Below are 27,187 nucleotides of genomic sequence, written 5' to 3'. Positions count from 1 at the left end.
CTCAAAGGCCAGACCCACAGACCAGTTCTCCTTTTTGCAAAGGGGAAACAAAAGTTGTTTGCCCCTGAGGGAGGTAACTCTCCGTCTGTCTCGGCTCTGCCTCGGGGCCATCAGATGCTGGCACACCAGTGAGCGGACATTTGCTGTAGATTTGGAAGTAGCCTGATAAATCAGGCACCATGGGAGAGAAATGGGAGCTGGGACTGCATAGGAAGCGCCCACCACGAGGCTGGCTGCCCACCCTCACCACAATAACTGGAGCATTTCAGTCCCTAGCTGGGCCAGCTCACTTAAAGAATGCCAAACCCTCATCAGGGATGAGAAAGGGGGTTGCACCATCATGTCCGTTTCTGAGGGCTGGAGGGTTTGGAGAAACACCCCAGTTTCTCAACAGCACTGCCCTGGCCTCCAGATCCACAGAGGCAATGCTCCCGTGGGGCCAGTTGCAAGCATTGGCCAGGAATGGCACGTGTTCAGGAGGATGAGCTGGAAGATGGGCCTGCAGGCATGTGTTCAGGAGGCAGGCAGATCTGGTCCTCAGGGTAGTGAGTAGGTATAGCCATTGGCAATGAGGCCCCTATAAGTGTTTCTTGTCAGTCCAGAGAGGCTATTGGTGATTTTCCTACCCTAGCCTGAACATGCTGCTTCTCTGCAAAACTCTGCACGCAGCTAACCCACAGCAGAACGTCTTGGTTCTATCAAATGGAGATCTTGGGTGGAACCAGGAAATGAAATCTCTCCCTGTGATTAGGGAGAAAGGAGAGTCCTTGCCAGCCAAGTGATGGAGATCTGACATTCCATGTGCCCTGGAAAAGGGCCCATTGCATCTGATGGGGTGAGATCTCGAGAGCGGGACGTGGCAGGATGTAATATTGACACCAGCTTATGGACCTTTTGCTGGCTTGTTTGATTGACTGCCTGAGTGGTGTGAAGCAGTGCTCAGGGCAAAGACAAGCATCATGCATGGCTCCATCTTCCTTCTTTCTTTCCTCCTGGCGCAGCTCCCCCAGGCAGGCCAATCCTCTCTGCTTGCAACCTCAGGTAATTCTACAACTCACCCCTTTCTGCAGGAGCAGTTGTTCCTTGGGACAAACACAACACTCTTCCCAAGCCAGCCTGACTTCAAGTTGAGTAGCGGAGCTGAGAAGGCAGAGCCAGACAGTTTTCACCACTCCCAGGCTCTCACCCACCTCTGATAGAGAATTAACAGCTGGACCTCAGGAGGAGTTCTCCTGTGCTTCTTTCCCTTTCTGGATGCCTGGGATAGTGAACAATCCAAATGGGCTCTAAGAGCCCATGTTTGCCTTTGTATGGAAGGCAAGAGTCCATCTTAGTGACCTAGCCAACTATAATCTGAGGATTTTGGGGTCTCTTCTCTGTAGCTAGAGTACTGCTCAACCTGATGCTGTGATTTAGTTAGGAACAGCAATATTTCTTATCAAACCATCTGGTACATTTGGAAAAATAATCAGAATTTTGGACAATCAAGTCCTCCTTTGCTCATGTCCTCAAAAAGCATGTCTATTTTTTTTTCCAACTGTACCTGTTCAATTAATATGATGTCTCTCTACTCCATAGCCAGGGAGAAAAGTTTTTTCTAAGAACTGAAACGAAGTCTCCTGCACCCAACAAGACTGGTACCACGTCCTGCCACTGCTGGGGAAAGGAAGACCCAGCGTCACCAATCTGCTGGCAATGAGGTGGAGTTGTCATCGGCTTTTGCACTCACTGGGCATTTGTATGTGTTTTGTAAGGGGATCAGGTAATAACCACCCCTAGCTTATGTCCAACCTTTCTGCAGGTTCTGCCTGATACATGGCTCTTAGATGAGCACCGGCTTCCTCAAACAGCATTTCATCAGCAACATATGGCAGAGGAGGAACTGAAAGAGGCCCCCTGGAAGAGCAATGAGACCGCGCAAAAAGAAGAGCTGTCTTGTGGGTGGCATGATAGTCTTTTGCCTTGCTGAAGATCGGCACTGCTAGCCTTGCTAGCTGAGAGTTCATGCCTTGCTACACCAGATGAGACCAAGTCCCCAAGCCCCATGTCTCCAGGGTTACCTGCTGCTGCAGATGCTGGCAAAAGGAGCAAGGCACCTGGCCAGTTGTGAAAGGCTGCAAACATAGGGAAATGCTGGTTCTTGTAGCAATCAGCTGATGCCCTGAAGCCAGAGGTTTGCTCACTTGTACATTGGTATGTCTAAATATAATACAAGTATTGTTCTGAGCCCTGCCTCAGCCCCATTGAAATCCAGCCACCAATACCTGATTTTCTCGCCTTCCATGGCTGCATGAAGGAACTTTTCCTTTCATTCCTCCCAAATGCGCCTCCCATTGCCATTACTGACAGATCACCTGGCCTCCTCTGATGACATATCTTAAAGAAGAGGAGCTGATTTTCAATTTCAAGGTATTATTACTTCTATTATCACTTTTATATTCCTCAAAACTTCCTTGCAAATTTCCCCCACAAGTCATCTGGCTAAACCAGCTGGAAAAATGGACCAGCTGTACATATAAATCCAACAGGATTTATACCCTCTTCTCATTCAGTTCAAACTAGTTCTGAAAGGCCATGATGAGCTTGACATCAAAGTCATTTTCCAAGTGGAGTTAAATGCTGTGAGGAGAGCACCCAACACATACATTTGTAGCCCAAAAGCCAGCAGATCAGTTCTCAATTCAGCACTGTCCCAGGGTGACCCCAGGAAGATCATTCAGTCTCACCATGCTGTGCAAATTTCCTCTCTCATTCTAGGTACAAACTGTTCATTAGATTTAATCTAAAATGCTGAACAATTTTGATTCCATCAAAACTGCATTTTCTGGTGAATTTACCAGATTGCTCTCACTCACCTCCACTGGCAGCCCCAAATATTCCCATATATCATGGCTCGACCTCTTCACATATTTTCAGATTTGCACCATGAAATCCCATGGATTTTTTCATGGATTGGTGTCCTGTGATTTAATTCAACAGTGACGAGTTTAAGACAAGTTCCAGTTGAAGTTGTATGTGTGGCTGGAGGACTCATAACCTGCTGTTCTGGGGAATTTGCTGGTAAAGTGCAAGTTTGCACCAACCACTCCTCCTCAAACAGATTGCTAATGGGGTCTGTCTCTCTTTACGTGTTCCTGTGCTCAATTCCATCACTGTCTCCTCATGGAGCCACAAAAGGAGCAGTTGGGCACCTATTCAGACAATTTAAAGTTAAAATTGTCCAGGTTTTATATTCTTTACTTGTTTTTGATTTCCTAAAACTGTACAGAAAGCTTTCCGGTCATTTCCTCTGCAAAAATGCACCACAGGGGGGAAAATCTTCACCTTAACCTGAACACTGATTTCCCACGTTGAGACCTATCCCTGTGTTTGTTCAAACCCCATTGCAATCTAAAGGGGATATTACATTAGTAAAGGGGATATACATTAGCATGTACTGAGAGTTGAGGGGAAAATGAGGAGGGGAGGCAGGAGGGTACTGGGACAAAGAGGACTGAAGCTCCCCACAGACTGCCCATGCTCTAGCTAATGTGACAAGGAACATCCACAGACGGGTCTGTGTCACATCCCTTCAGTCCAGCCCTGAACAACGCCCCCCCCCCCCGAGTTGGGATGCTCTTTCATTGCCAACAAGAATCCCCCAAAGCTCCGGTACAATGCTCTCTGTGTTGCCACCTCTCCTTGCTGCCTCCCTCTCTTTTCTCTGCCTTTTCAGGACAGGGACCACCTTTTCATCCTCTGCCTGTACAGCGCCGAACACCCTGGGGCTTACTGGCGGCAGCTGGGGTTTCTGGGGGCTCCCCCAACACAAACAACAACAACCTTCAAAGTGCCTCTCCGCACGCAGCTGCTCTGAGGGCAGATTCAGGTTTCCCCCACCCCCTTCTCCCCATCCCTCCTTGCAACACCCACCTGGCAGCTAGTTAAAAACAACCTTTGGGTTTTTCAGGTGTGTTGGAGGGATTTACCTGACATATTCTGCACACCCCCCCACCCCCCCACACACACTTGCAGTTGATGTCCTGGATTTCATGGCAATGTTCGTTAATCTAACAGTAAAAAGCTCTGCAATTATTTGGCTCTAAGGCTTGGGTCCTTGCCCAGCTCTGACATTCGCACACACACAAGTTCACTTCTGCAGTGAGGGAGCGGGTGATGCCTCTCCTCTTCCTCCTCCTCCAGTCCGTCACGGAAGGGCTGGCTCTTCAGCGAGGCAGTTCCACCTCCTGCAACTTTCTCCCTTGCTGTTCTCAACCTGTGCTGCCGGAGTTTCAGCCAGCAAAAGCCCTTCTTGCAGGAATTTCTCTGAACCCTCTCCCCTGATTTTCAAGCACCATGGACCCCCGGCAGCCAGCGAGGTGCTGCTGTGGGAGAGGATTTTCAGCAGTGAGAGCAGAGAGGCAGTAAACTTCAGGAGAGGTCTCTCCTGTTGCAACAGGTAAGGCACGCTGCTCGCTGGTGTGGGAAGTTGAAATGACTCAGGGAGAAGTCTGTACAGCATGGATGGAGGAAGGCATGGAGAACGAAGAGATTTAGTCATGAAACTGCTTTTGCATGTGAGTAACTTTTGCTGAAAACAGCCTCGTCCTAAAGATAGGGCTTTGGGATGCAAAGGGAGAGCCTTTCATCTTTTCCTCCAGTCTGGCAGCCCTAGCGTGGTGGGGGGATATGGAAGGAGCCAGGAAAACTTCAGCTGTGTTTGCACAGAGTTTGCATCTGGTCTTAGCTGGGAAAGTTTAGCATGCTGCAGTCAGTGCAAGCAGATGGGCTCCAGGTAGCAAATGTGGAAGCCGCACTGCTGAGCAAGGCAGGCGGGGAGGGACTGAGCAGAGCAGTGCTCCAGGTGTCTGCACAGGGCAGGATTTCTGCGGGGAACATGCTTGTGCTGGAGTAAATGGATGTGCTGCTGCAGGAGCGGTGATGGCGTTTGGCTGTAGGCTCGGTTGTTGGCCTTATACAACTTCACTAAGCAGGGTGAGGTGGTGCTGCTCCAAGCTCTGTCTCCCCGTTCCCCATTAAGTCACTTCCACTGTCACCTCGAACTCAGCTGTGCTTTGTGGATCCCCGAGTGTAGACACGGTGCTGGTGCCTCCCTGTACAGCCAGGCAAGAGCCCCTTGCCTGCCCTGGTCCTGCTCCACGACAGGCAGCGGAGCCAGGGAGCTGAAGCAAGAGTCACTGGCACTGCTTCACACGGGAGCGCATACGTGAACGTGCATGTGTTTGCATCAGTGCAATTTTGCTCACTATCATCTTATTTTGCCCTGATAGCAAAATGAGATGAAATCCCAGAGCCAACTCAGCCCCAGTTCAGGGTGTGCAGGAATTATTTCCCGTATATGTGTGCAGCGCTGAGAAAAGAGGTAAAAATATAGGGATGGAGGCCTGGGTGCTTGGAGCAATACGGGGCCCTTCCAAACAACAGTTATCAGCTAATCAGCTTCTCAGGGGCATTAGGGGCTGACTTGGTGGCGTGCAGCACTCCAGAGGGGCAAAGATCAGCTGTCACACAACAGGGTTTTTTTTCAGACAAAACTCTTGAAAAAGCTGGCACTTACTTGGGTTTGCAGCTGTGAAGGGCTGAGAGTCTTGAAACTGGGGCAGTGCAGTGGCCAGAGCTGGGAGGCTTTGCAGGCAGGGCTGTGACCGGTGGGCTCCCATTTCGCCCAGGGTGCCCTGGATCCAGGCAGGAGGGCACGGAGCCCACTGCCTCCTCTGCTCTGGCACTCAGGGGGGTTAAAGAGCGGTCATGGGACACATGGGGAGCTGCTACAGCGGTCCAGGCTGCCAGCTAGAGAGACCTGGGAGGTTATCGGAGCCTCGGGACGGAAAGCAAACAGTCTGTATCGGGCTCCTGAGGAAGGCTGGGCTGTCTCGGTATTCAGGGAGGCAAAATCACCAGGCTTGGTATTGTGCACCCTTATCATCTCCTAATATGCAGCGCACCTCAGCTTATCAGGAACAGTTCAGGGACATCCGCCTGTCTGATAAGTCACTGGGGTTCCTGAGGGACTGAGCAGGGAAGAGGTTTCTAACCCAGCCAGTGGCTTCAGTCTCTGCTTCTCCCCATCTGCTTGTTGTGCTCTAACGTGCTTCGTAAAGCTGCAAAAGTGAGCCCAGCCACCCCGCCTGCAGAAGGGAGAGTGCAGCAGGATCTGTTCCTCTCCTGAGCCTTTCCCTTAGATATAGCTTGCACCACAAACGTATTTCAAATCCTAATGCTCTCAGAAACCAGTGCTTCTCCCAGCCCTCCGAACAAACAAGCATCATTCATGTACGAAGGGAGAGTTCAAAGGAGGCGTAACACCTGGAATCAAACATCTGTTAGAAACTAATGCATTTTGCATCCTACGCTCCTGCCAACTGCTCCAAGGCAAGTCCTAGAGGATCGTTCCAGCTACCTCCATGCTACAGAAATGGCATTCCCTGCTCCACACACCTCGCTTTGTTTTTTTGCGACGTGTGGAATACGCGAGTGCAGCTGCACCTCGAGCAGTAGTGGGCTTTCTTCTGTATCATGCACAAGCATAAGAGGATTAAATACCCTCAGCCTTTTTTTTTTTTTTTTTTTTTTTAAACTGGGTTGGCAACACTGATGCTCCATTGTCTATTAGCAAGCTGATTTGCTGAGCAAGCAATTTTTCCTCTCAACCACACTTTTTCCTTGGCAATGGGGCAGGTACTGGTTTATTAGCAAAGAAACTTTCTTTCCTAATTCTTGGAAGAAGGAGCTCCAGGGAGGGGCAGGCTGAAAGGGCTATTAGGAAGGTTTGTAGCTCAGAAACGAACAAGAAGCAGGTTTGAAACAAACCAAAGGAAGTATTTTTTTTCCACACAGAGGGCATAATTAAATTCTGGAACACATTGCCACCGGATATTGCAGAGGCCAAAAGTGTACTTGGCTTCAAACAAGGTTTCGAACCATTTGAGTTGGATCGCTCCAGTGGAGGTTAAGCGCAACAGCCCAAGAGCAACCATGTACTTGCACTGATGCTGGAAAACAGGAGGAGCATGTAATACATGCCTTATCTCTTACGCTCCTCCTCTACACAATCAAAACTGGCCCTTTTGGGACAGATATTATAGAGAGATGGCCAAGCGTGGCTATTCAGTTGTTCTTACATTGTGGGACGATTTTGGATTGACCTTGGATTGATGCTGTGACTCGAGCAGCCTGGGAGAGGCTGGTTATGCCGTGAGTAGATACTCTGTATTGCTCAGGTTGACAGGGACACTGTGTGCCCAGCCTGGTACCTGGCTGTCCCCACACGGCTGCTTGCTCCGCAGAGGTGTTGCAATGGCAGGAGCTTTCAGGAATGTGTTTCCAGCAGACAGCTCAGGGCGGGAGGTAGCACCTTGTGCTGGGAGCACAACAAGAGCTGACAAGGACATGCTGTGGCAATGAGACCAGCCCGGGCAAACATACTTGTCTCAGGGGTTAATCTTTTCTCCGGTGAAACCCTGAGCTCCCCAGGCCAGGGACTGGCTTTACATCAGCTTGTTTGGCACTGTGGATACAGCAGAGGAGGTGGGCTGCTGCGGGCAGGTTTCCTGAGGGCAGGCAGGGCTGGGAACTCAGAGTTTTCTATCAGCTTCCAGGTATCTCTTTGCATTCAATAAATGTCTGCTGCAGGGAATGTCTGTGACAGAGCTGCTGACATGCTGACCAGCCATCCTTTTATGAGGGAGGATCATGCCCTGATCATGTCATTCATTCTGTCCTCTGTGTCCTTACACTGTCTCTGAACACAGGAGAGGGACGGGAAGGAGAAGTGCAAGGCAAACAGATGGCAGCAGGGTGAAAGAGGCTGCAGGCAGAGCGGAAAGCTGCTCTCTGTGCTCTCCTTCAGGCACCAGAAGGGAAGGACCAGCAGGGTGCTGGGCAGGGGAATGAGAAGATCTTCCTATCAGTTCAGGGACAGGTCTGCAGGTGAATGAGAATTGCTTGGTAGGGGAGAAAAAGGTGAGGGAGGAGGCACTGGGACGAGGGCTGTGCTGGAAGGCAGAGAGAAGACAGGCAGTCCACATCCTGCTGAGCATCAGTGCTCCTCACCTGCATCCAGCAGGGCACATGGTCCCTCACCCAGCTCTTCATGCCAAGATGCTCTTGGACTCCTTCCCAACAAATTTTACTGGTCATAGGATAACATATATGTTCCCCACAAGGAATCACAGAAAGGGCCTCTGAGAGGACTATCGGCACTCAGGTGATGTAGCCAGTGTCCTCATTGCAAACATCCAGGTTGAATTAAGGTGCAGATGAGGACTCACAAGGTCAAGCAGATCAGGGTTAGAGTACCTCCCAACACTGATGTGCTCCTCTTTCCAGGCTGGGGTGGGAGCTGAGCCCAGTCTGCATTCACGGCTCTAGTGGGCCAGATGGGGGTTGTGTGCTGGGATCCCAGAAAGGACCTCTCAGGCTTTGCAGAACCTAAATAAACAGCTGTTTTGCGAGCAGCAGAATTCATGAAGCTTGGTTGCCTGGGGCGCTCTCTCTCTTGTGTGGATTCTCTGATGTCTAATAATTGGGTTGGGCTCACATTAGAGCCTTTTCTTCCAGCTGGGAGTCCTAATTTGGATTTCTCTCCTCTCTCCTGCTGCTTTTCACAAGCTTGTCCAAACCTAACTCCTTTCAAGTCTTTACTTATCGGGTTAAATTTGGCTGAAACTGGCCAGTGGATCCAAAAGGTAGCGGGGAGGACTGACAGTGTGGTCCCACGCACCAGCTTCCCTCAGAGGTCTGCAGACAAGGGAATGATTATCAGTGCAAGATATTTTCCTCATGCTTGGGATGCAAATTGTGAAAGGCTCAGTATGAGTTTTGAAGGAAAAAGAGATCAAGAAAGAGCCCAGGATCTCTTGTGGGCTCTCGCAGCCTGTGCTGACTGTCACGGCACGTGGGCTGGGCCAGCGAGTTTGCAGTGACAGAGGTACGTGGCCCTGGGCACTAACAGCCTCCATGGGAGCCAAATCCCAGAGAGAGAGGTGCACAGTCCCCGCAGCAGCAGAGTTGGGGCACGCTCACGTGAGTAGCTGGCACGCTGCAGCTGGCTCTTGCGCCTACACGTTTGGGCTGCTGCACCACGGTGCCCGGCCCCTGGGCCCCTCGCAGCCTGCCTGGTGAGCCCCCTTCCCGCCAGCACTGCCCATCTCCAGCCCTCAGGGCTGTTTCTTTTCACAGGCGACAGGTACCCTGTTCCCATCTGAGCCACCAGTGGGATCTGCTGTTTCCTTCCTGTCTCCTGGCTGTCTTAGCTGCTATCCTTGGCCAAGGAGATGTCACCCCCCCACCAACACATCCCTGGTAATCAGTGCAATGGCAGCTTCTGGACCCCAGGCAGGATTTACCCCCCTGCTGCTGCTAACTGGGGAGAGCAGGAAGCAATCAGTGCGGAGGGAAAAGCAGCTGATCTTTTCAGGGGAGAACAGAGGAAGGGGATTAGGAATAATGTATATGGATGCCTCCCCCTGCCCTTGGCACAACAAGTCAACCTCCCTGATGTCACACTTTGTCTGGGACAGGAGCCAGCAGCAAGGCAGTTGGCACTGCAAGGTTCCCTCACACCCCAGGCCTCCTTCAGTGACCCCATACCCCTACTGAGGGCTCCACAGCTCTGGAGCTGTGTGATCAACACTTTACGTCGCAAAGCCAAGACAGATAAAGATCAGCGGCCCTTATAACTACAGGGAGTTCAAGCCTGTTCAAGTTCTTCTGTGTCTAACAGGCAAGCTCCTGGAGGCTTACAACAATGACAGAGAAACCTCGGCCATGTGACATATCTGAGCCAGGCTTAGGTGATGGAAACAGTACAAAATCAGTCTCTCCCTGGGTTCCTCACAGAGTATTGGACAGAAATGCACATCACATCATGGAAAAGTGACAAGAGCCTTCGGCTTCACATACAAGGTGATGCCTTGCTCGTGGACAGAGGATGACTTGGAGTCAAAGGCACATAGCATCTGCTTGCTCTGGTGGAGGAGCAAACCAGGGCAGCAGGTAGAGCAGCAGGCACAGTCAAAGCCATGAGGATGGGGCAGTGGGCGAGATGTCCAAGGGGGAAGGGGGTGAGTGGCTGGCTGGAGGCGGCCACGGTAAGATGTCATGGAGGAAGGTGCCTTTAGAGCCAGTCTGGATCTGAGCATCCGGTTTGTGAACAACTGACACGGTGACAAAGGTGGCAAAAGCATTCCGTTGCATGGGGGAAAGGAGGGATTGGACATCAGAGTAACTAAACGCTTCCCAGCCACCCTTCCCATGTGGAAAACCATCCTGTTATCCCCTCTTCTGCACAGCTACCTTCACTGCTCCAGGGACAGCATCCCACCACACTCCTGCTGTCTGTCCTGAACAGTGGTTCTAGCAGGACCCCTTGCATGTCCGCTGGCTGCAGCAGACTAGACCCAGGGAAGGCAGCACTGTCTCAGAACAGTATTTTTTACCAACTCCTGTAGCAATGTAGCATGACTAGAGAAAAAGGATGTCCCAGCATCATGCCAGGTCTACCAACATGGGGCCCAGATTGCCCCCCACAAGTCAATGACTCACAGACTTCCCCCCAGATGCCTTCAAGAGAGTCTCTGTTCCTCCAACACTCCTTAGAGGCTGCCAGTCCAAGTTCCCCAGGGTACCCAAACTCCCCAGGTATAAGGTGCCTGCCTGGCCCAGTTGGTAGGTGATGGGAGGAGCATCCCTGTGGTGCTTGTAGGACTGTATCTGTTCTGCTCAGGGACCTGTGTGTGACCCCCGCCATGCTGAGCAGTCCAAGCCAGAGTCAGTGCTCCACACACCAGCATAACACTCATTAATCCCATGGTTTTCCATGGCTCTGAAGCTGTGAAGCCCCCAGTACAGCCCACCCTGTCAGCACGCAGTGATTTTACCACCAGGAACGGAGCTGAACCATGAAATTCTTACAGCGCAGGGTGCAGGCACTGCCCACAGACCACTGGCTGCACGACATAAGCAGCGTTTCACAGGTCACTCTGAGCAAGGGCAGACCTTGGTTGTAAAAAGCACGTGCACCGGGTTTTAAATGATCGGCTGCCTTGCTCCAGGCTGTTTAGCAATCTGGAAACAATTTCCAAAGGTCTATCCAAGGCATTCAGAGATTGAAAAGACGAGAGGGGGAAAGAACACCCCAACTGTGCTCTGGTGGAATCTGCAAGTCCAGAAAAAAATCTCTACCCACACTAACACAGCCTCTAGGAAGGCTGGTGGAAAACACAGTTCTGCAAACAACCTAAGCAAACCATCCACAGGCACTGGAAAACCCCAAGATACACTGAAGAAGGAAACACCATAACTTCAGGGGCTCTTTTCATTAATTTTTTGGCTTTGTGTAGTACCTCCAGGATGTATTTCTACTTCATTGCAAAACCAAAGAGAGACTGCACAACCAAATGCAGGAGCAGGATCTCCAAGGACAGCACCAGCCTCTATCCCGATTTCAGCATCCCAGTCAGAGAAACGCTGGCGAGATCACAGGAACAACTCCATGCCATGGCTTGGTTTGCTTTTCAAAGTCCAAGGAAACAGTTAAAAAAATACCTATCTCCCAGCAGAATTCAAACCCTACAGGCCCAGCTTTGTGAGCAACCAGCAGGAAACTCGCCAAAACTGAGCAAGGCACCAAATGGGAAAGGATCTAATTCCCATCAGCATTGCTGTGGCAGAGAAAAAGGCAAACATTAACCAAGCAGCCCAGCCCGCATGCAGGGTGTAGAGAGGTTATTTCAGCTCTGGGAATCCAGACATCTCACAGACATGGCTCAATACCTGTACAAGAAGCATACTTTTTAATCTGTGAGTTTCCAACCGAGGGACTACTTTCTGGTTGATCGTATTTGTCAGGAGGCTGTAAGGATGTTGCCCCAACTGTAGCCAAAACCCTTCTGCTCAAGTACCACCCAAACCAGGAGAAGACAGTCCCAACTACTATTCTCTTCCCCAAAGCCTTGTGCCCACCATCTTATACAATTTACTTCCTTTCCTCTCTATCTCTATTCCCCAATGACCGCTGAAATTCAGACCCACCATTAAACGACCCCATCATTGATTATTAAAACAACAAAGTACATCTCCCTTCTCCCCCCAGCTCCTAGTGCTTGTAGCCTCCAACAAAGATGTTGATGTGCTCAGGGATAGTTTTGATCAGTATCTATCCGGGGGAAGGAGGACGTTTCTTGTAGCAAAGAAAAGAAAAGCGGGGGAGAGAGAGGGCAAGAGAGAATGAAAGAGGAAGAAAGATAGCTTGGGACATGTGCTAACAAAAGTGCAATAAGGGAAGAGCTGTCCTTACTTTCCCATGAAAATGATGATTTTTTTCTAACCTTTTGATCTCAAAACTTTGGGCCAAGCCCCCACCACAACTAGCAAGGGGAATGCTGCTCTTGGTGCACTCAGCACTCACCTTGTTTTGTGTTTTGGGTTTTTATTGCTTTTAAACGCTTCTCTTGAAGGGAGTCGAAAGGTGGGGCTGGGGCCACACCTGCTTCCTGGCAGGGTGCAGCACTTTTCTGCGATATGGCTGACAAACACAGCAGCCTGCACATCGCAGGAGACCCCCAGGAGGACCCCCCCAGCCATGCCCCAGCCATGCCCCAGCCGGCCAGCGTAGCTGTGCCCTGCACGGATCCACCCAAATTGCCCATCTCCACGGCCACCCCACGCACACACACTTTGAACCTCAGTGCTGTGTTTGTTCCTTCATTTCAAACCAACAGATTTGGGCACGTCTTTGACGGAGGATTACAATTTGGATGTTAAATTTAGATGTGCGCTTAGGCTCTGATTAGAGATACACTGACTGTTTACTCACTCTGCAGGGAGTTTGCATCTACAGGGCTGAGAGTGAAGCCCCTCAAGGCTCTCTGATCCTCGCCTGGTTATTAGGAGGGGAGGCTGAATCACCACATAATGATACCCTGGTATTTCCCTCTGTCGGGAGCATGCCTTACCTCCCTCACTCCATCCCACCGGTGGGTTTTCTCCAATGCATCTGCCTCCCCACAGGCAACCAGCACCAAAAGGGCATCTGTGCTCAGAGGAATCATGAAAGAAAGAAGCAGAGAGCTTTCAGGAGTAGAAATAACTGTTCCCATGAGATGAGGGACCAGAGGCAGGTGAGGATGTTTAAGTGTTTAATGCTTGCAGCTGATCTGGCAGCCATAAAATGGGTATGGCCCTCGCACTAATTACTGTCAGCAGAAGGGTATGGGGTAGCACGGCTCAGAAAAACAAAAAAGAATGTTTCTTCTAATCAACATGAAAAATCTGTCACAGTCGCAGTTGATTTCACCCAGTTTCAATATGGACGTCCTTGAACTCAATTACAAGGACCCTTGACCTTGGCAGCACTGCCCCTCCTTGGCAGCCACCTATATCTGGGATTTTAAGGGGTAGTAAATTGATTTTATGCCATTTTCACATTATATACAGCTTTCCCACTCACAGTACAAGAGTCATAGAAATCCACCTCCTTTCTGCTAGTTTGTTACTGTCACCTCCTAGGGATGGTTCTAACAGGGCTTTCCCTGTGGCTAAGCCAAGGCAGTAGTCAACGAGGTTTGCCCTCTGTTCAGAGCACTGTGCCCCATTTTTCTCTTGAGCTTCACCATGGCCTCTGGAGATGTCCCAGTCTCACTTCTGCATGGTTTGCATTGTGAATGTGGTATAAATGATCCCAGAAGTAGGAGACAGAGCAGGGGCTGCACAGTTATCTCCCAGGAGATGTATTATTCTTCAAATTACATTAAAACCATGCTGGAGAAGGAGAAACAAGACATCCAGTGTGTCATTGTTTCCCAGAGCAACCTACTAAAGAAGAAACTCCAGGCTATGAGTAGTAGGTGATGGTTTCCAGTTTCCTTCCAACAAGGTGGGAAGTTGTGAGCTCCTCCCAGGACGCTCAACCAGAATAGGCCAACCCTTGAAGGACACTAGTGTCACCAACACTCTCCACATCATTATTTTACCAAAGGATAAAATAAGATACAACAAACACGGGCCTGTGTAGAACTGTTCAAACAGTGATAGGATTTCCCAGCAGTATTGGTACAAAAATTGTCCAAGCAGATGCACATGCGGTAATAAAGGTGATAAAATAGCGTATCTCAGAGCACAGGAAGTTGTTGCTGTCAGGGGACACAACAGGCTCTCTGTGCTAGTGTTGGGGATTTGGGCATGGGTCCAGGCACAAAGAGAAACTGTTAGACTTTAAAAGCTGGTAGTGATGCTTCCTAGAAAATTCTCTGTCAGTTTTAGCTGTGTCTCTCAAAGTTTCAGATCATTTCCAGAGGAAATGAGGCTTCTGCCTCATGCCCCGTGTGTGTAGTTGCTCTCCATCTCTCGTAATAACTGCTGAAGCCACTGACTGTTTTCAGCCCAGCTTGTAATTGAGAGCAAAGCACTCAGAAATATGAGGTCATGACAGGTTTTGCAAAATAATTAGCTGGACAGAGGAGTAAAATGCTGCCAGTGCCCCCACAGAGGAAAAAACAGCAATGTATGTGAAGCCCTTCTTAGATGTCAGGAAATCTACAGGCAAGAGTGAGGTTAAGGACATTCCAAGAGAGATTCAGAAGTAAGTTTGCATCTTGTTAAATGCCAGAAAACCCACTCCTTGCTCAAGGTTATCCTCCCATATTGAATTGCTGGTGCCCAAGAAGGCATGTGCTCTAGCTCCAGCTTTTCTTGTGGTTGTGGAGTTCATAATGTCTCTGTCTTGTGGGTTCTCTGATGTCTTATAAGAGATGAGTTCACATTGCCATTTCAGTACAATTCAATTAAAAAGTCAATTAGCCCAGATACAAAGTGATCAGCTTCATTAATTCTGCTGTTCATGCAACAGCAGTGTTTTTTGTTGCTGTTTTGTTCTGCTGTCTTATTCTACTCTGAATTGTATGTGACTTTTCCTGCTCCACAGTCCTAGTAGACACACGCGCATGCAGCATGCATACATCTTCTTTCCAGGTTCAGCAGTTGAAAATGTTGGAAGGGAGCAGCTCTAGGCAAGTCCCTACATGCTGCAAAACTCTTAAGCATTGTTAAGTAACAAGCAGAGCTTTTAAGAACATGGTTTTCAACTTCTCAGAAAGAACCACATGCCTTTCTGGATCACCTAGCCCTGTCCTCCAAGATTTTCTTTCATTTGCTGTGCATCTGGGACTACATTGTATTTCCTAGAAGTGAAATTATGTCATAAAAAAAATTAGTCTGAATTTTGTCAAATCCAAATTGTGTTGACTTCTCTACAAATTCTGGTAGTTTCACTTCAGCTTCAGACCATTTGTTTCAAAAAGAAATTACCACGGCAGGGAGACTGGTGGATAGTTGGCATCTATTTATGAAAGAAAAAGGGATTTGAAGGAAGTATGAAATTTAAAGCTTTGTATTTATTGGTAATTAGATATCTCAGTGGGAGAATATGACACATATTTTTAGTTAGACTACGATAAGTTGTTCCTAACATTCAACTTGACTTATAAATTGAACTAGTTCTGGCTTTTAAAGAGATGAGTCTTGAAAAAGTATCTGGAAAAACAAGTCTTCCCTGTTTAAATTAGGAATGTGCCAAATGACTGGCAGGTACTTGATATATAATTTAAATTTAAAAGAGGAAGAAACAGTTCTAGATAAAGATCTCCTGGGATATCTAGGGGAAATATATGCACCTATATTTAGCTTATCCCTGGTTTCAACCCCTAAATGCACGCACAGCAGCACGCACTTAGTTTTTGAAAAGAGCAGGCCTTGATCCTTTAACAAGCTCTGCAAAGCTCACCAATAAAGTTACATCCTTGTTAATCACATATGTGCTCCCCAGTTCCTTCTTTGATGCACTTTGTTCACAGAGATAAATCGTGGAGCCACAGATGTTCAGGAGTCGTTAGAGAAGGAAGTTGATGGCAGGTGGTCATGGATGGCAGATCTTCTGCAGGAATCCTGACCCTGGGGCTTTGCTGTGAGAAGGGAGGAACCAGAGAGATTACTCAATGGCTGAGGGTGACATGGTCAAAGTGTCTTGCTAAAAATCTGCTCTTTCAAGCAACACAGAGGAGTCCTTCAGGGTCATACCTGAGAATCAGAAGAACTTTGAGGTAACTGAGTCAAAAAGGCCACACAGTAGAGCTGGCCATTCAGAAGGAATTTGCACAACGTAGCAGAGCATCTCTGCTGAGGAAGAAGAACAAAGTCCTGTAGGAGCGGGAAAGGAAAGGGAAGACAAGCCATGGGGAGAGACATCAAATCACAGTCTGTATATTGACTCTTGAAAATACTTTGCAAGAACTTGTGTGGAGGGAGAAGTTAAGATGGAGAAGGGAGGATGGAGAAACAAAACTGAAGTGAGGTTTGGATTGGGGGTGGAGAGTTCAAATATGTGTTTGACTAGGGAGAATGAAGAATGAAGGGAGGAAGAGATTGTTTGCAGAATAGGAAGTCAGCCTGATCAGAGCATTTTTTATTGCTTTTTGCATTTTGCCCCCTATAAGGGCAAAAACTGAAGGAGAGAGTGAATGGATCTGAGCCAGCATGAGAATGTGGGAGGATAGGTCTCTCACTGGGACAGAGGGAAGGAGACCTGAGCTAACAACTGCATCCGCAAAGGTCAGGGTGGAGAGAGCAGGGAGGTGAGGCTGAGCCTATGGAGACTTTTGCTCTAACACACTGGCCTTAATAAAAATTAACAATATTCTTCCTTTGACACCTGCAGGACTCAAGGAGACACCACACCATGGAAGTCACTATCAGGAGGCACTTCCTGAGTCTTGCTGTTTTCCTGATGCACTGTGTGGTCCACAAGGCGAGCTGTGAGAAAGGCAACACTTCCCCTCTGCACTTCACCCACTTCTTCTACAATGCCACCATCTATGAGAATTCAGCCCCCAAGACCTATGTGGAGAGCTACGTCAAAATGGGTATTTACAAAACAGACCCAGAGTGGGACATCAGATACAGAATAGCTTCTGGAGACAACACTGGCCTCTTTAAAACAGAGGAGCATGTGATTGGGGATTTCTGCTTCTTGAGAATAAGAACCAGGAGCAGCAACACAGCACTTTTAAACCGGGAGGTCAAAGACAGTTATATTTTAATAATCAAGGCCACAGAAAGCACCTTTGCCTATGAAGCCTGGGCCAAAGTTCTGATCCACATTCTTGACAGAAATGACTTGAAACCTCTCTTTTCACCCCCCTCCTACAAAGTGTCCATCAGAGAAGATACTCCTCTAAAAACAGTGGTCAGCACACTCAGTGCCACAGACGCTGATGCTGGCCAGAACGCCGAGTTCTACTATGCCCTCAACACCAAGTCTGACCTATTCACCATCCACCCCACCACAGGAGCAGTTATGACCACAGGTAGGCTGAACAGCACCCATCGAGGCAGGCACCACCTGCAGGTTTTGGCTGTGGACAGAATGAGAAAGATCACAGAGGGGAACGGCTTTGGGAACTTAGCGAGTCTCATGATCCAGGTGGAACCATCTGCCAGGAAACCTCCCTCTATCTCCTCGGTGAAGGTGACACCACCTGACTCAGCTGAAGACTTTCTCTATGCAACTCTGTCTGTAGAAAGTGGTGACTCAGAAGCAGGGATAGATTCAGTTGACTTTGTCGATGGAGATCTGGGAAGACATTTTAAAGCCATCAAATCCTATTTTGGGAGCACTGAGTTCATGATTGTGTCAACCAAAGAGATCAACTGGCTACTTTACCCATTTGGTTTCAACCTGAGTCTGCAAGCCAAGGACAAGAGCAAGCCACCACTGTTCTCTCCTATTAGAGTTATCCATATACCTCCTTCCAAGTATGTTTCTGCCAGGTTTGAGAAAGAAGTGTACCGGGTCCAGCTCAGTGAATTTTCCCCAGCTGGAAGCCAAGTTATTATGGTGAAGATCACACCAGTCTTCCCAAATCTTAAATATGTTTTGAGACCTACTCCTGACAGCACAAGCTTTAAAATCAATCCTCACACTGGACTCATAACTACAGTCAGAGCAATAGACTTCCATGAGCAGTCTCATTTTGAACTTGAAGTTACAACCACTAACACTCACACATCCACGACTGTTGTCATTGACGTCACTGACTGCAACAATCACGCTCCAAGTTTTAGTCAGTCTTCATACCGTGGGGCCTTTGATGAAAATGTGCCTCCTGGTACCAGTGTCTTAACAGTAAGGGCTACAGATGAAGATGAAGGAGATAATGGCTTTGTCACCTACACCATAGCCAACCAGAAATCAGTTCCCTTTGTCATTGACCCCTATTCTGGCACCATTTCCACCTCCAAGTCAATGGACTATGAGTTGATGCAGAGATGGTATCATCTGCGAGTATGGGCATCAGATTGGGGATCACCCTTCCGCCATGAAACAGAGGTGTACGTCTCCCTCACGCTGAGCAATGTCAATGACAATGCTCCTGTGTTCGAGAAGGCAAGCTGCAGTGGCAACATCCCACGGGACTTTCCTGTTGGGAACCCTGTGGCCACAGTCTCTGCAATCGATAGCGATGAGCTGCAGCATATCAAATATGAAATCAAGTCTGGCAATGAGTTACGGCATTTTGAACTGAATCCCGTCTCTGGAGTAATATCCCTTAGAATATCTCTGAGAGATCTCCCTTCTGAACAACCACTTTTCTACTCTTTGAAAATAACTGCAACAGATGGAGAGAACTATGCTTTGCCAACATCTGTAAATATCTCTGTGGTCAGCCAAGGTCTCCCCATGAAAATGCAGTGTGAGGAAACAGGAGTCTTGAAACAACTGACAGAAACTATCATACACTCCATTGAGTCTCAGTCTCAAGGCCATGGGCAGGATGATGAAATATCTTTGAATTTGCACCTTATAAACCATAACGCTCCAAAGTTTGATGACAACTTTCCACGATCTATTGATATCATAGAGACTGTTCCCATTAACTCAACTATTGCTGACTTGTCAGCTATTGATCCTGATACTGGTTTTAATGGAAAATTGGTCTATGTGATCTCAGATGGAAATGATGACAGTTGCTTTACCATTGACCTGGAACTGGGTCTCCTTCAAGTCCTTTCTCCTCTAGATCATGAGCAAACCAGCTTCTACATTCTTAACATTACTGTATATGACCTTGGCACACCACAAAAATCATCTTGGAAACTCTTGGCTGTGAATGTCTTGGATATCAATGATAACACTCCTAAATTCCCACAAGGTGCCTACTGGGTGGCGATACCAGAACATGTATCAACAGGGACAACAATAGCTCAACTGAAAGCAGAAGATGCTGATACAGATGACAATGGGAGAGTAAAATATTCTCTCCTAACCCCCACTGATAAGTTTGCCATTAACAGTGTCACTGGAGAAGTGACAGTTACAGGTGTCCTGGATAGAGAAGTGTGGCCTTGTTATGTGCTGAAAATAGAAGCTAGGGACCAGCCCAAAACAGGCTACCAGCTGTTCTCCGTTACGGATCTCATTGTGACTCTGGAGGATGTAAATGACAACACCCCGCAATGTCTCCCAGCCCTCAACAGTGTGAAGGTCCCAGAGGACCTGCCCGTGGGAACCATTCTTCTCTTTCTGGAGACTTTTGACCCAGACACTGGCTCTGGGGGTGAGGTGAGGTACAGCCTTATTAATGACGAGGAGATGATGTTTCATGTGGATAAGTTAACCGGGGCACTACGATTGGAGAAGGAGCTGGACTATGAGAAGAAGGACTCTTACAATCTAACCGTGCAGGTCAGTGACGGAGGGAAGCCTTTCTCTCGCTCTTCCCTCTGCCACCTGGAAGTGAACATCCTTGATATCAACGAGAACTTGCACCCACCACGCTTTGCCTCCTTTGTCTTCAAAGGCTGGGTGCAGGAGAACAGCCCTGAGGGCACATCAGTGATGATGGTCACAGCAAAAGATACTGATAAGGGAAAAGATGGAGAGGTTCAATATTTCCTCCGAGAGGGCACTGGCCTGTCCGTCTTCCACATTGAAAAGGACACAGGTAATGAAAGCTTAGTTAATGGTGTCCCTTAAACTCTTAAACTATGTGCTGGTTTTGGCCTGACCTTTTGATGTAACAGGACATTTCTATATTCTCTCTATTTACAAAGTTCTGTGCATTCAAATCTTTCTTGCTCATGCAGGGATGTACAATGTGCATCCCTGTATCTGGGAAGGAGCATGCAGGGTTTTTCTCCTTAAAATAATGGAGAATCAGTCTGTCCCAAAATACTGAGTTCTTCCCTTTCACTTGTGTATTAAATTATTCTCAGCACAAGCAAGCCCTCGCCTTCCACACAATCTCACAGCCATACAGGGTTGGTGCCAGAGTTTATACCTGCAGCAAAAAATCCAGGAAGCAGACTAGAGACACAAATTTGTCTGGCATTAAGGACAAAGTGGTCTGAGTTCCTTAAAGCCTTAAATGCTAACAAGCACTTTCTGTCATTCGTCTAGGCACCATCCGGACCATAGGACCACTCGACAGAGAAGGAATTTCTCACTACTGGCTGACAGTGCTAGCTCTTGACCTGGGAACAATTCCTCTGTCTTCTGTGACTGAAATTTATATTGAAGTCACCGATACCAATGACAACCCACCTCAGATGTCCAGACCTGTATTCTATGCCTCTGTGATGGAGAATTCCCCACGAAACACATCTGTCCTTCAGCTTGATGCCTTGGATCCAGACTCTAGCTCATACGGAAAACTGACTTTTCACATCCTAACTGGAAATCCTCAAGGACTCTTCACCATTAACCCCATTACAGGTAAGACTGACCCAATTCAGCATCTGTTTTTGAGGCTTCCAAGTGCCCAGAGGATGTTAAATATTCAATATGAACAGCCCACACAGCTGCCTTTGTCACACCTCCCTTCTGCAGCAAAAGTCCCAGTCTCCAAACACACTGTGTGGGGAGGCTAAGGATTGAAACCCTCAAGCTGAGGGCTGCTATTTGCATCCAGGTGGCTCTCAGAACAACACAAATGTGCTACTTTCAGTGCCCTAAACAGAACCAAGCAGTTGCTTTTAATCTTCCCCCTTATAAACAACTACCCTACTGCACAGCCTGAGCCAGGAAACACCCTTCTGGAGGTGGGTATCTGTTCCTGAGACAGACCAAGGCAGGATTAATAAAAATGAATCCCACTGCATTTAAAGGCTCCACCCATTCTCCGGCGCTATTAATGTAGTAAGTGTAGTAAGCCTCTTCTGCTGTCTTCCTAGACTGTATCTTTCATCTGAGGATTAATTACCAGATCTTTCAGAGCCATCAAAAACCCGCTGATGTTTTGTGTAAACACCTTCCTCAAACTATCCCAGCAGAGCTGACATTGGGCCAGTCTGGCAAGGAAAGCTGTGCTGAGCCCTTCACACCATCAGCTCCTGGGAGAAGAGGGAAGGGAGGGCACGGAGTCTGAGTATGGGAGAGGATTAATTGCATGACTTTGATCTCCTGTGGATGATAAAAGCAGTTCACCTACTGCAGCGAGATAGAAGCCTGCTCTCAGATGAGAAAGCAGATGGATGTATTGAAAAAGGCTAGTGCAGCTCTCAATTACACGTTACCTGTGGTATAATGGCTCTCTGGCAGTCCTCTACAGCTGGCTAGGAGAGGGATGTTTAGAAAGAAATTGTTACGCTGAAAAACTGAAATCCTTCTGGTTGCAAGAGATTCATAGGGTGTCTCTACAAGGCACCATATAGATACACCTGGAGATGTCAGCTAACTGTGTCCACTGCTAGCCCCAGTTGTAGCTGTCTCCACTGTCAAAAGCTTTTTAGCCAGGTCAGGTCATTCCGCTGCATCCAACTTTCCCACATAGTCCAAACAACTATGCACAACTCAGCCCCACAGACAGCTTGCACAAATGCGGGGTTCCATGGAGAGGTGCCTTCAGAGGCCCTATTTTAGAAGACCACTGCCTTTGCAATAGGGTTTGGATCAGAAATGGCTATCAAGACACCAGGCTAGCTTCCCTCATCTGCTGAGCTCCATTGTGCACCCATGCACCCCCAGGAAATTCAGTCATCCCTGTGCTGCAGGCAGCAGGCAAAACATCCACCCATGTGAGTGCAGCCCTACAAAGCCATGCTCCAAGGCTGTTGTGTTTTATGCTAAAATAAGCGACACTGGCAAAATCTAAATAATTTGCTAATGAGACACCTCACCTCTAAGCCAAACCTTTAATTCCCATTTTACACAAAAAACACTCTCTCCTGTATGAGTCACCTCCTATCCATCTCTCTCTACAGTGAGGCAATTTGCATGTCAAGAGTGGTGAGTTTGTCAGTCCTGTAAGAAACCTATGAGCTGATCTTATCTCTTGGACAGTTGCAGGAGGTCTCTTCTTTAAAGCCTGAGCTTGGAGGTTGTTTAAGGACCTGCTTCCAAGCCTGATGAGGATTCAGTTATCCATTGTTTTACTTGCATGTCACCCAGAAGAGCAAATAATTACCTACAAACATTGGCATAAACTGAGCAGTTTATATCCTCATGCTTACAGTATCTAAAGAGGAGTCATGTGCTGCTACTGCCAGAAAGAATATCACAGCTTGTCTAAATTTCAGGGCTGTAGGAGCTGATTGGAAACCCTTTGATATTTTCATTCTCCAGACAAGGGTATTCTAGTTGCTCCATTCAGTAGAATGAAAATATAATCTTTGGTCTCAGACTATTAGTGCAGCATTGGAAGATGAACTGCTGGTCATTCAGTTCCTGGTCATTCACATCAGTGCAGGGTTGTATTCAAAAAAAGGGTTATCCCAGTGCAGTGCAAATCAAATGAGTTACATTTGAGCAGGAGAAGAGAGAAAACACTGCAAGTATCTGAGCACTATAGTGCTACTAGACCACTGATGTTTATTTCAGATTTTTAGTTAGGATGTATCCTTTGTTTTTCAAATGCAATAAATGCATCTATTCTTTCACTACCTGGAGGAAATGATCACAAAAACACCCAGAAACATTTCAGTTCTTGAAACACCAGAGATCTATATGATCCCGATTGCCAATATGCCTTCCATGGTCAATCTCAAATCCATGGTCAATCGCAAAAGAGTTTGAGTAGGCAGAGCTGCTTATCTGTGATGAAGCTGAATCTCTGTCACATAATTCAATGATAATTAAAGTTTCAAGAGGAAACCACAGAAGCTGCTGCTCACACGATTTGAGCAAAGGACAAGATAATCTGCATGTGTCAGGGGTTCCTCCAGCACTCAGATCAGAAGGGAGGCTCCTACATGTGGAGAAGACTGTGATCAAGACCTCTCCTCTTCTCCTATCTAAAACTGTCATCAAAGGACAAATAAGTCACATTGGCACTGAAATAAGCCAGAGCATGAGAGGGCCAGATGTCACTCTGGGTGTCTCCCAGGCAGGGCACTCCTGGTAGGAGCCCTTGGCAGAGGGAGAGGAAGCCTGTTCTCATCCTGTTTGCTAATATGAATTAAGGTCCTCGTTTACTATTACAACAGGCATGTCTACACCCAGAATAACCCTGCAGAATAGCCCTGCACAATTATTTGGGGCATAGTGGCACACTATTACAAGTAACCTATTTCTGGTCCTGGAGCTGGCTTGTTCTGTGTTTGATCCAGTATCTCGACATAGGGGTGGATTGGCCAGTGGAGACATAACCAGCAAAGCCCCTTGACTTCTCCTCTTGAGGCCTTGCAGGGAGACAGGAATGGCCATGATAATTGTCCCTTGGCAAGGCTTGACTCCTCCAGCATCCCTGAACTACTACAGAAGGGCTCTAAGCTCTTCCAGATCTCAATTCCCTAAAGAGGGTGGAGAAAAAGAGGGAAAATAAATTAAAGGCTAATGAGAAGAGAGAATAAAACTGTGCAGTGAGATGAAAGCTTTCTGCCATTGGCAATGGAATCTCTCCAGCCCAGCCTGGCAGCTGGTGCAGAGCAGTGTTTGTGGGAGACAGAGAGATAGATACGTGGAGAGATGGGGAGGTAGTAGGGTTTGGGGTATACTTTTGTTGGAAAGGTTTTCAGCTTGTTTTGTTCAGGATTTACAGTCTCTTAAGTGAAGGGGGTTCTAGTCCAGACAGGACCAAGAGGAACTGGGAATCTGTGTCAGGGCAAAGCCATTCATCCTGCTGAAAGGCTGTTTGGAGAACCCTTCTACCTTGGAATATTCATCTCCAGCTCTTATCTAGTGCTTGTTCTTCTGGTGCTTCTCCTGCTGTGTCAGTGTCCATGGGATTCCCCAGGATGCCTGTGGTTACCTGCATTTCTCTGCATGGAAGGACATCCAGACGCAGCCTGCTTTTTAAATCTGAGGGGTGGTTGCACTGCTGCTCCCCAAGCCAATGTACCACCAGCTCCAGCTGAGCACGGAGTAGTGCAAAGCAGGGTCAGAACAAGAAGAGAGGTGGTAGGAGGAGAAAAGAGAGGAGAAGGTGAAATGGAAGCAACAGTGAGACAACAGAAACAGGATTTCAGGATAACAACTTCTTCCCTTCTCGGGCTCCTGTGAAAGCCCCAGTGCCTGCAAACTTGATTCTGGCTATTTTAACTATCTTAGATTTTCCTCCCTGAAGCAAGGGCAGGGGGCCAGCAACCTCCACCCCAGCCCTGCTCTTGCCAGCAGAACTTATTATTATTTTTTTGTTCCCTGACAACAATGCACTGTTAATTTTGCTGCTCCTGTTCCAACACGACCAGCTTTCCTCTCTCCCCTTTCCAGGCAGCAAGCGGGAGAATTACAGACTGTCCTTTCCCATTGCTGTGTGTAGATAGACTGCAAGAGCAGAGCTTGTGCCTGCCTGTATGCAAGCAAAAGAAAGGATTGTTTCTGGACCTTCAGGTGAATGCAGATCTTGGCTAATTGGCCAAGTGCAATTAGGACCTTTGACAATTTTGTTCAGTCTGTGGAGGACTCAGCAGAAGCCTTCAGGGCCACATACAAGAACACAAATATAAGACACCCACTCGATCACAAGTCCCATGGGGTGGGCTAGCTGGTGTTTTCCAGGCGGGCAGTGACTGCACTGATAACTCACACATGTGCACATGCACACACAAAACACGCTCATTGGAAACTAAACATGCACTTTCCAGGTCCTTGGAGGGGCAGCAGAAAGAAACAAGGAACTGTTTCCTCAGGCCATGAAAGCTGACTGCAGTTCCCCTTTAATAACAGTTTCCACTTCCATTTTAGCCCTCTGGCTTCACAGTGTGTATAACCAAGTAGCAATAAATAAAAATATGCATTAATTCCAGCTGGCTTCTCTCGAGCACCATGTCCGATCCCTGTCTCCCTGTCTCTGGGTGCTCAGCTGCCATGTGAACAGTGCTGGCAGTTTGTGCACTTGGCAGCCACACTACACCACGGCTCCATACGGGAATTCGACTGATTAACCGTTAACCACAAGAGCTTTCTGATCTCAAGGCAGAGTGGTAACTGGCTCTGGAGAGGGGAACTGAAAGCCGCAGTTGAGCACAGGATGAGGGGCAGAGGGAGTTTGCCTGGGATCAGGAGGAAAAGCCAACCCTTTGACTTGTGGCTCAACAGATATGAAGCTAAACCCAAAAATGCCATCTGGTAAGACTCCCAGCTGGGATACGAGACAGGTCTGTGATAGAGAGTAGAGTCAGCTCTTACTCCCCAGGAGATATGAGCATCTTCAGTGGTACAGACATTCAAGATAGTCATTAAGTTCCAGTTCATCTACCTTCACTACAGTCCTTCTTCAGCTCTAGAAGGCTCAGCTACAATCCTGTTTTCTTTCATTTTTATCATTAGGTCATGAAAGAATTTCAGGGTGTGGCCAAGCAAATCCAAATAATCACTTCAGAGTGGTTTAAGTTACCTTCCATCAGCTGGCATGCAGTAACCAAGTGCAAACAAGGTATTAGTCTGTTGCAACTGAATTTTGCAATCTGCTAGACTAGAAATATCTCCAGTGGGCACACAGGTAGTCAGTAGCTCTGTTGTCAATATCTATCTATGTGTCCTATGAGCTTCTTAGGCCAAAATTATGAACCATCCTCTGAGGTAGCTGGAGTTTTAGGCTTTGTTCACCTGTCCTAGCCAACCTACCTAGGCAACCTATTGGCAATGTGGACAGGAGCATCAGAGTTTTCAGTGAACCACTGCTGCAGTGCTTTCTTTAGGCCCCCATTAAGAAAGCATTTCCATGCATATCAAGAGTTTTGCTGCTGTTGGAGCTCTACAGCCTCCCACAAGCCTGGGAGAGGTTCAAAAGCTCCTCAGCCAGTGTGCTCTCAGGCCACTGCTGAGTCCTCTTCACCTGTCGAGACGTCAAAAAGAGGATTAGGGAGAAGAAAAAAAATCCACAAAATATATGCAAACAGTCTTTCAAATCATCTTGTCATAACACATTAAGTAGTGTTGATTTATGATTGTAAAGGCATCAAATAAATGTTTAGTGCAGCAGCTGGTGCCAAATACAAATAATCCCAGAGAACAAGTGGAAACAGTTAACAATAGTCTTGTTCCAAGCAGCTGCTCCTTGCTCCCTCATTCAGCTGCCCGGTGTTTCCTGCAGCCATTTGAAATTTTCTCCTGCCTATCATGCTCAGACAGTAATACACCAAAGTATGATACCACTGAAAACAATAATATTAATTAAAACTTTTTGGCTTTGGACCAGAAATTAGAGTTGAGATGGGTTCACACAACTCTGATTTACAAGTCTTTCAGGATGCACAAGTGCATGTGCTCACACCACTGCAAATGCACTCTGTCTCCCATGCAAAGCACTTCCCAGAGCAGCATGAGCCTGCATCACTGCTAGTGACGGTCAGGAAAATTCACCCTGCCTTTCGTTTGTGTGAGGAAGCAGGACTTCCCATCGCAAAGAATAAACACCATGATAACAGCGACTGCAGAGAGCAGGAAATGTGGAAAACAGACAAAAACACTCACAGGTGTCAGACTTGATGACTGTCAGAAAATCATGCATTATATATACAATTTCATCTGTAAAGCAGTTGTGAAAATGGTCTAGAGTTGCTTTTCCCCAAAGGTGAAGAGTCAAGGCATCTGATAAGGACTATTATCAAACCAGACGTGGAAACACAAGCCCTAACTCCATCCTTTCCACACTTGCATCTACTCAGTTTAGTCACTGACAGGCCAAAAAGAGGCAATTATGATGATTTTTTTTAAAGCTCTATTTTATTATAGCCACAATTTATCCCTCCTGCA

General features: G+C 47.6%; 1 protein-coding gene across 1 annotated transcript in view; it reads left to right on the top strand.

The window, feature by feature from the left end:
* The first annotated feature begins 4,138 nt into the window (after positions 1 to 4,138).
* The window catches only part of FAT2 (FAT atypical cadherin 2), a 59,229-nt gene continuing 36,180 nt past the window's right edge, over positions 4,139 to 27,187 (top strand). Inside the window, exons 1-3 of the mRNA XM_033006192.2 lie at positions 4,139 to 4,438; positions 16,712 to 19,997; positions 20,453 to 20,767. Of these exons, the coding sequence (XP_032862083.2) occupies positions 16,733 to 19,997; positions 20,453 to 20,767 (3,580 nt within the window). The 5' untranslated portion in view covers positions 4,139 to 4,438; positions 16,712 to 16,732. The remainder of the gene's footprint in view (positions 4,439 to 16,711; positions 19,998 to 20,452; positions 20,768 to 27,187) is intronic.

The sequence above is a fragment of the Tyto alba genome, unplaced genomic scaffold (genome assembly GCF_018691265.1).
Source record: "Tyto alba isolate M040663 unplaced genomic scaffold, T.alba_DEE_v4.0 Super-Scaffold_17, whole genome shotgun sequence".
Lineage (NCBI taxonomy): Eukaryota > Metazoa > Chordata > Aves > Strigiformes > Tytonidae > Tyto > Tyto alba.
This window is presented reverse-complemented; position numbering and strand designations above follow the sequence as displayed.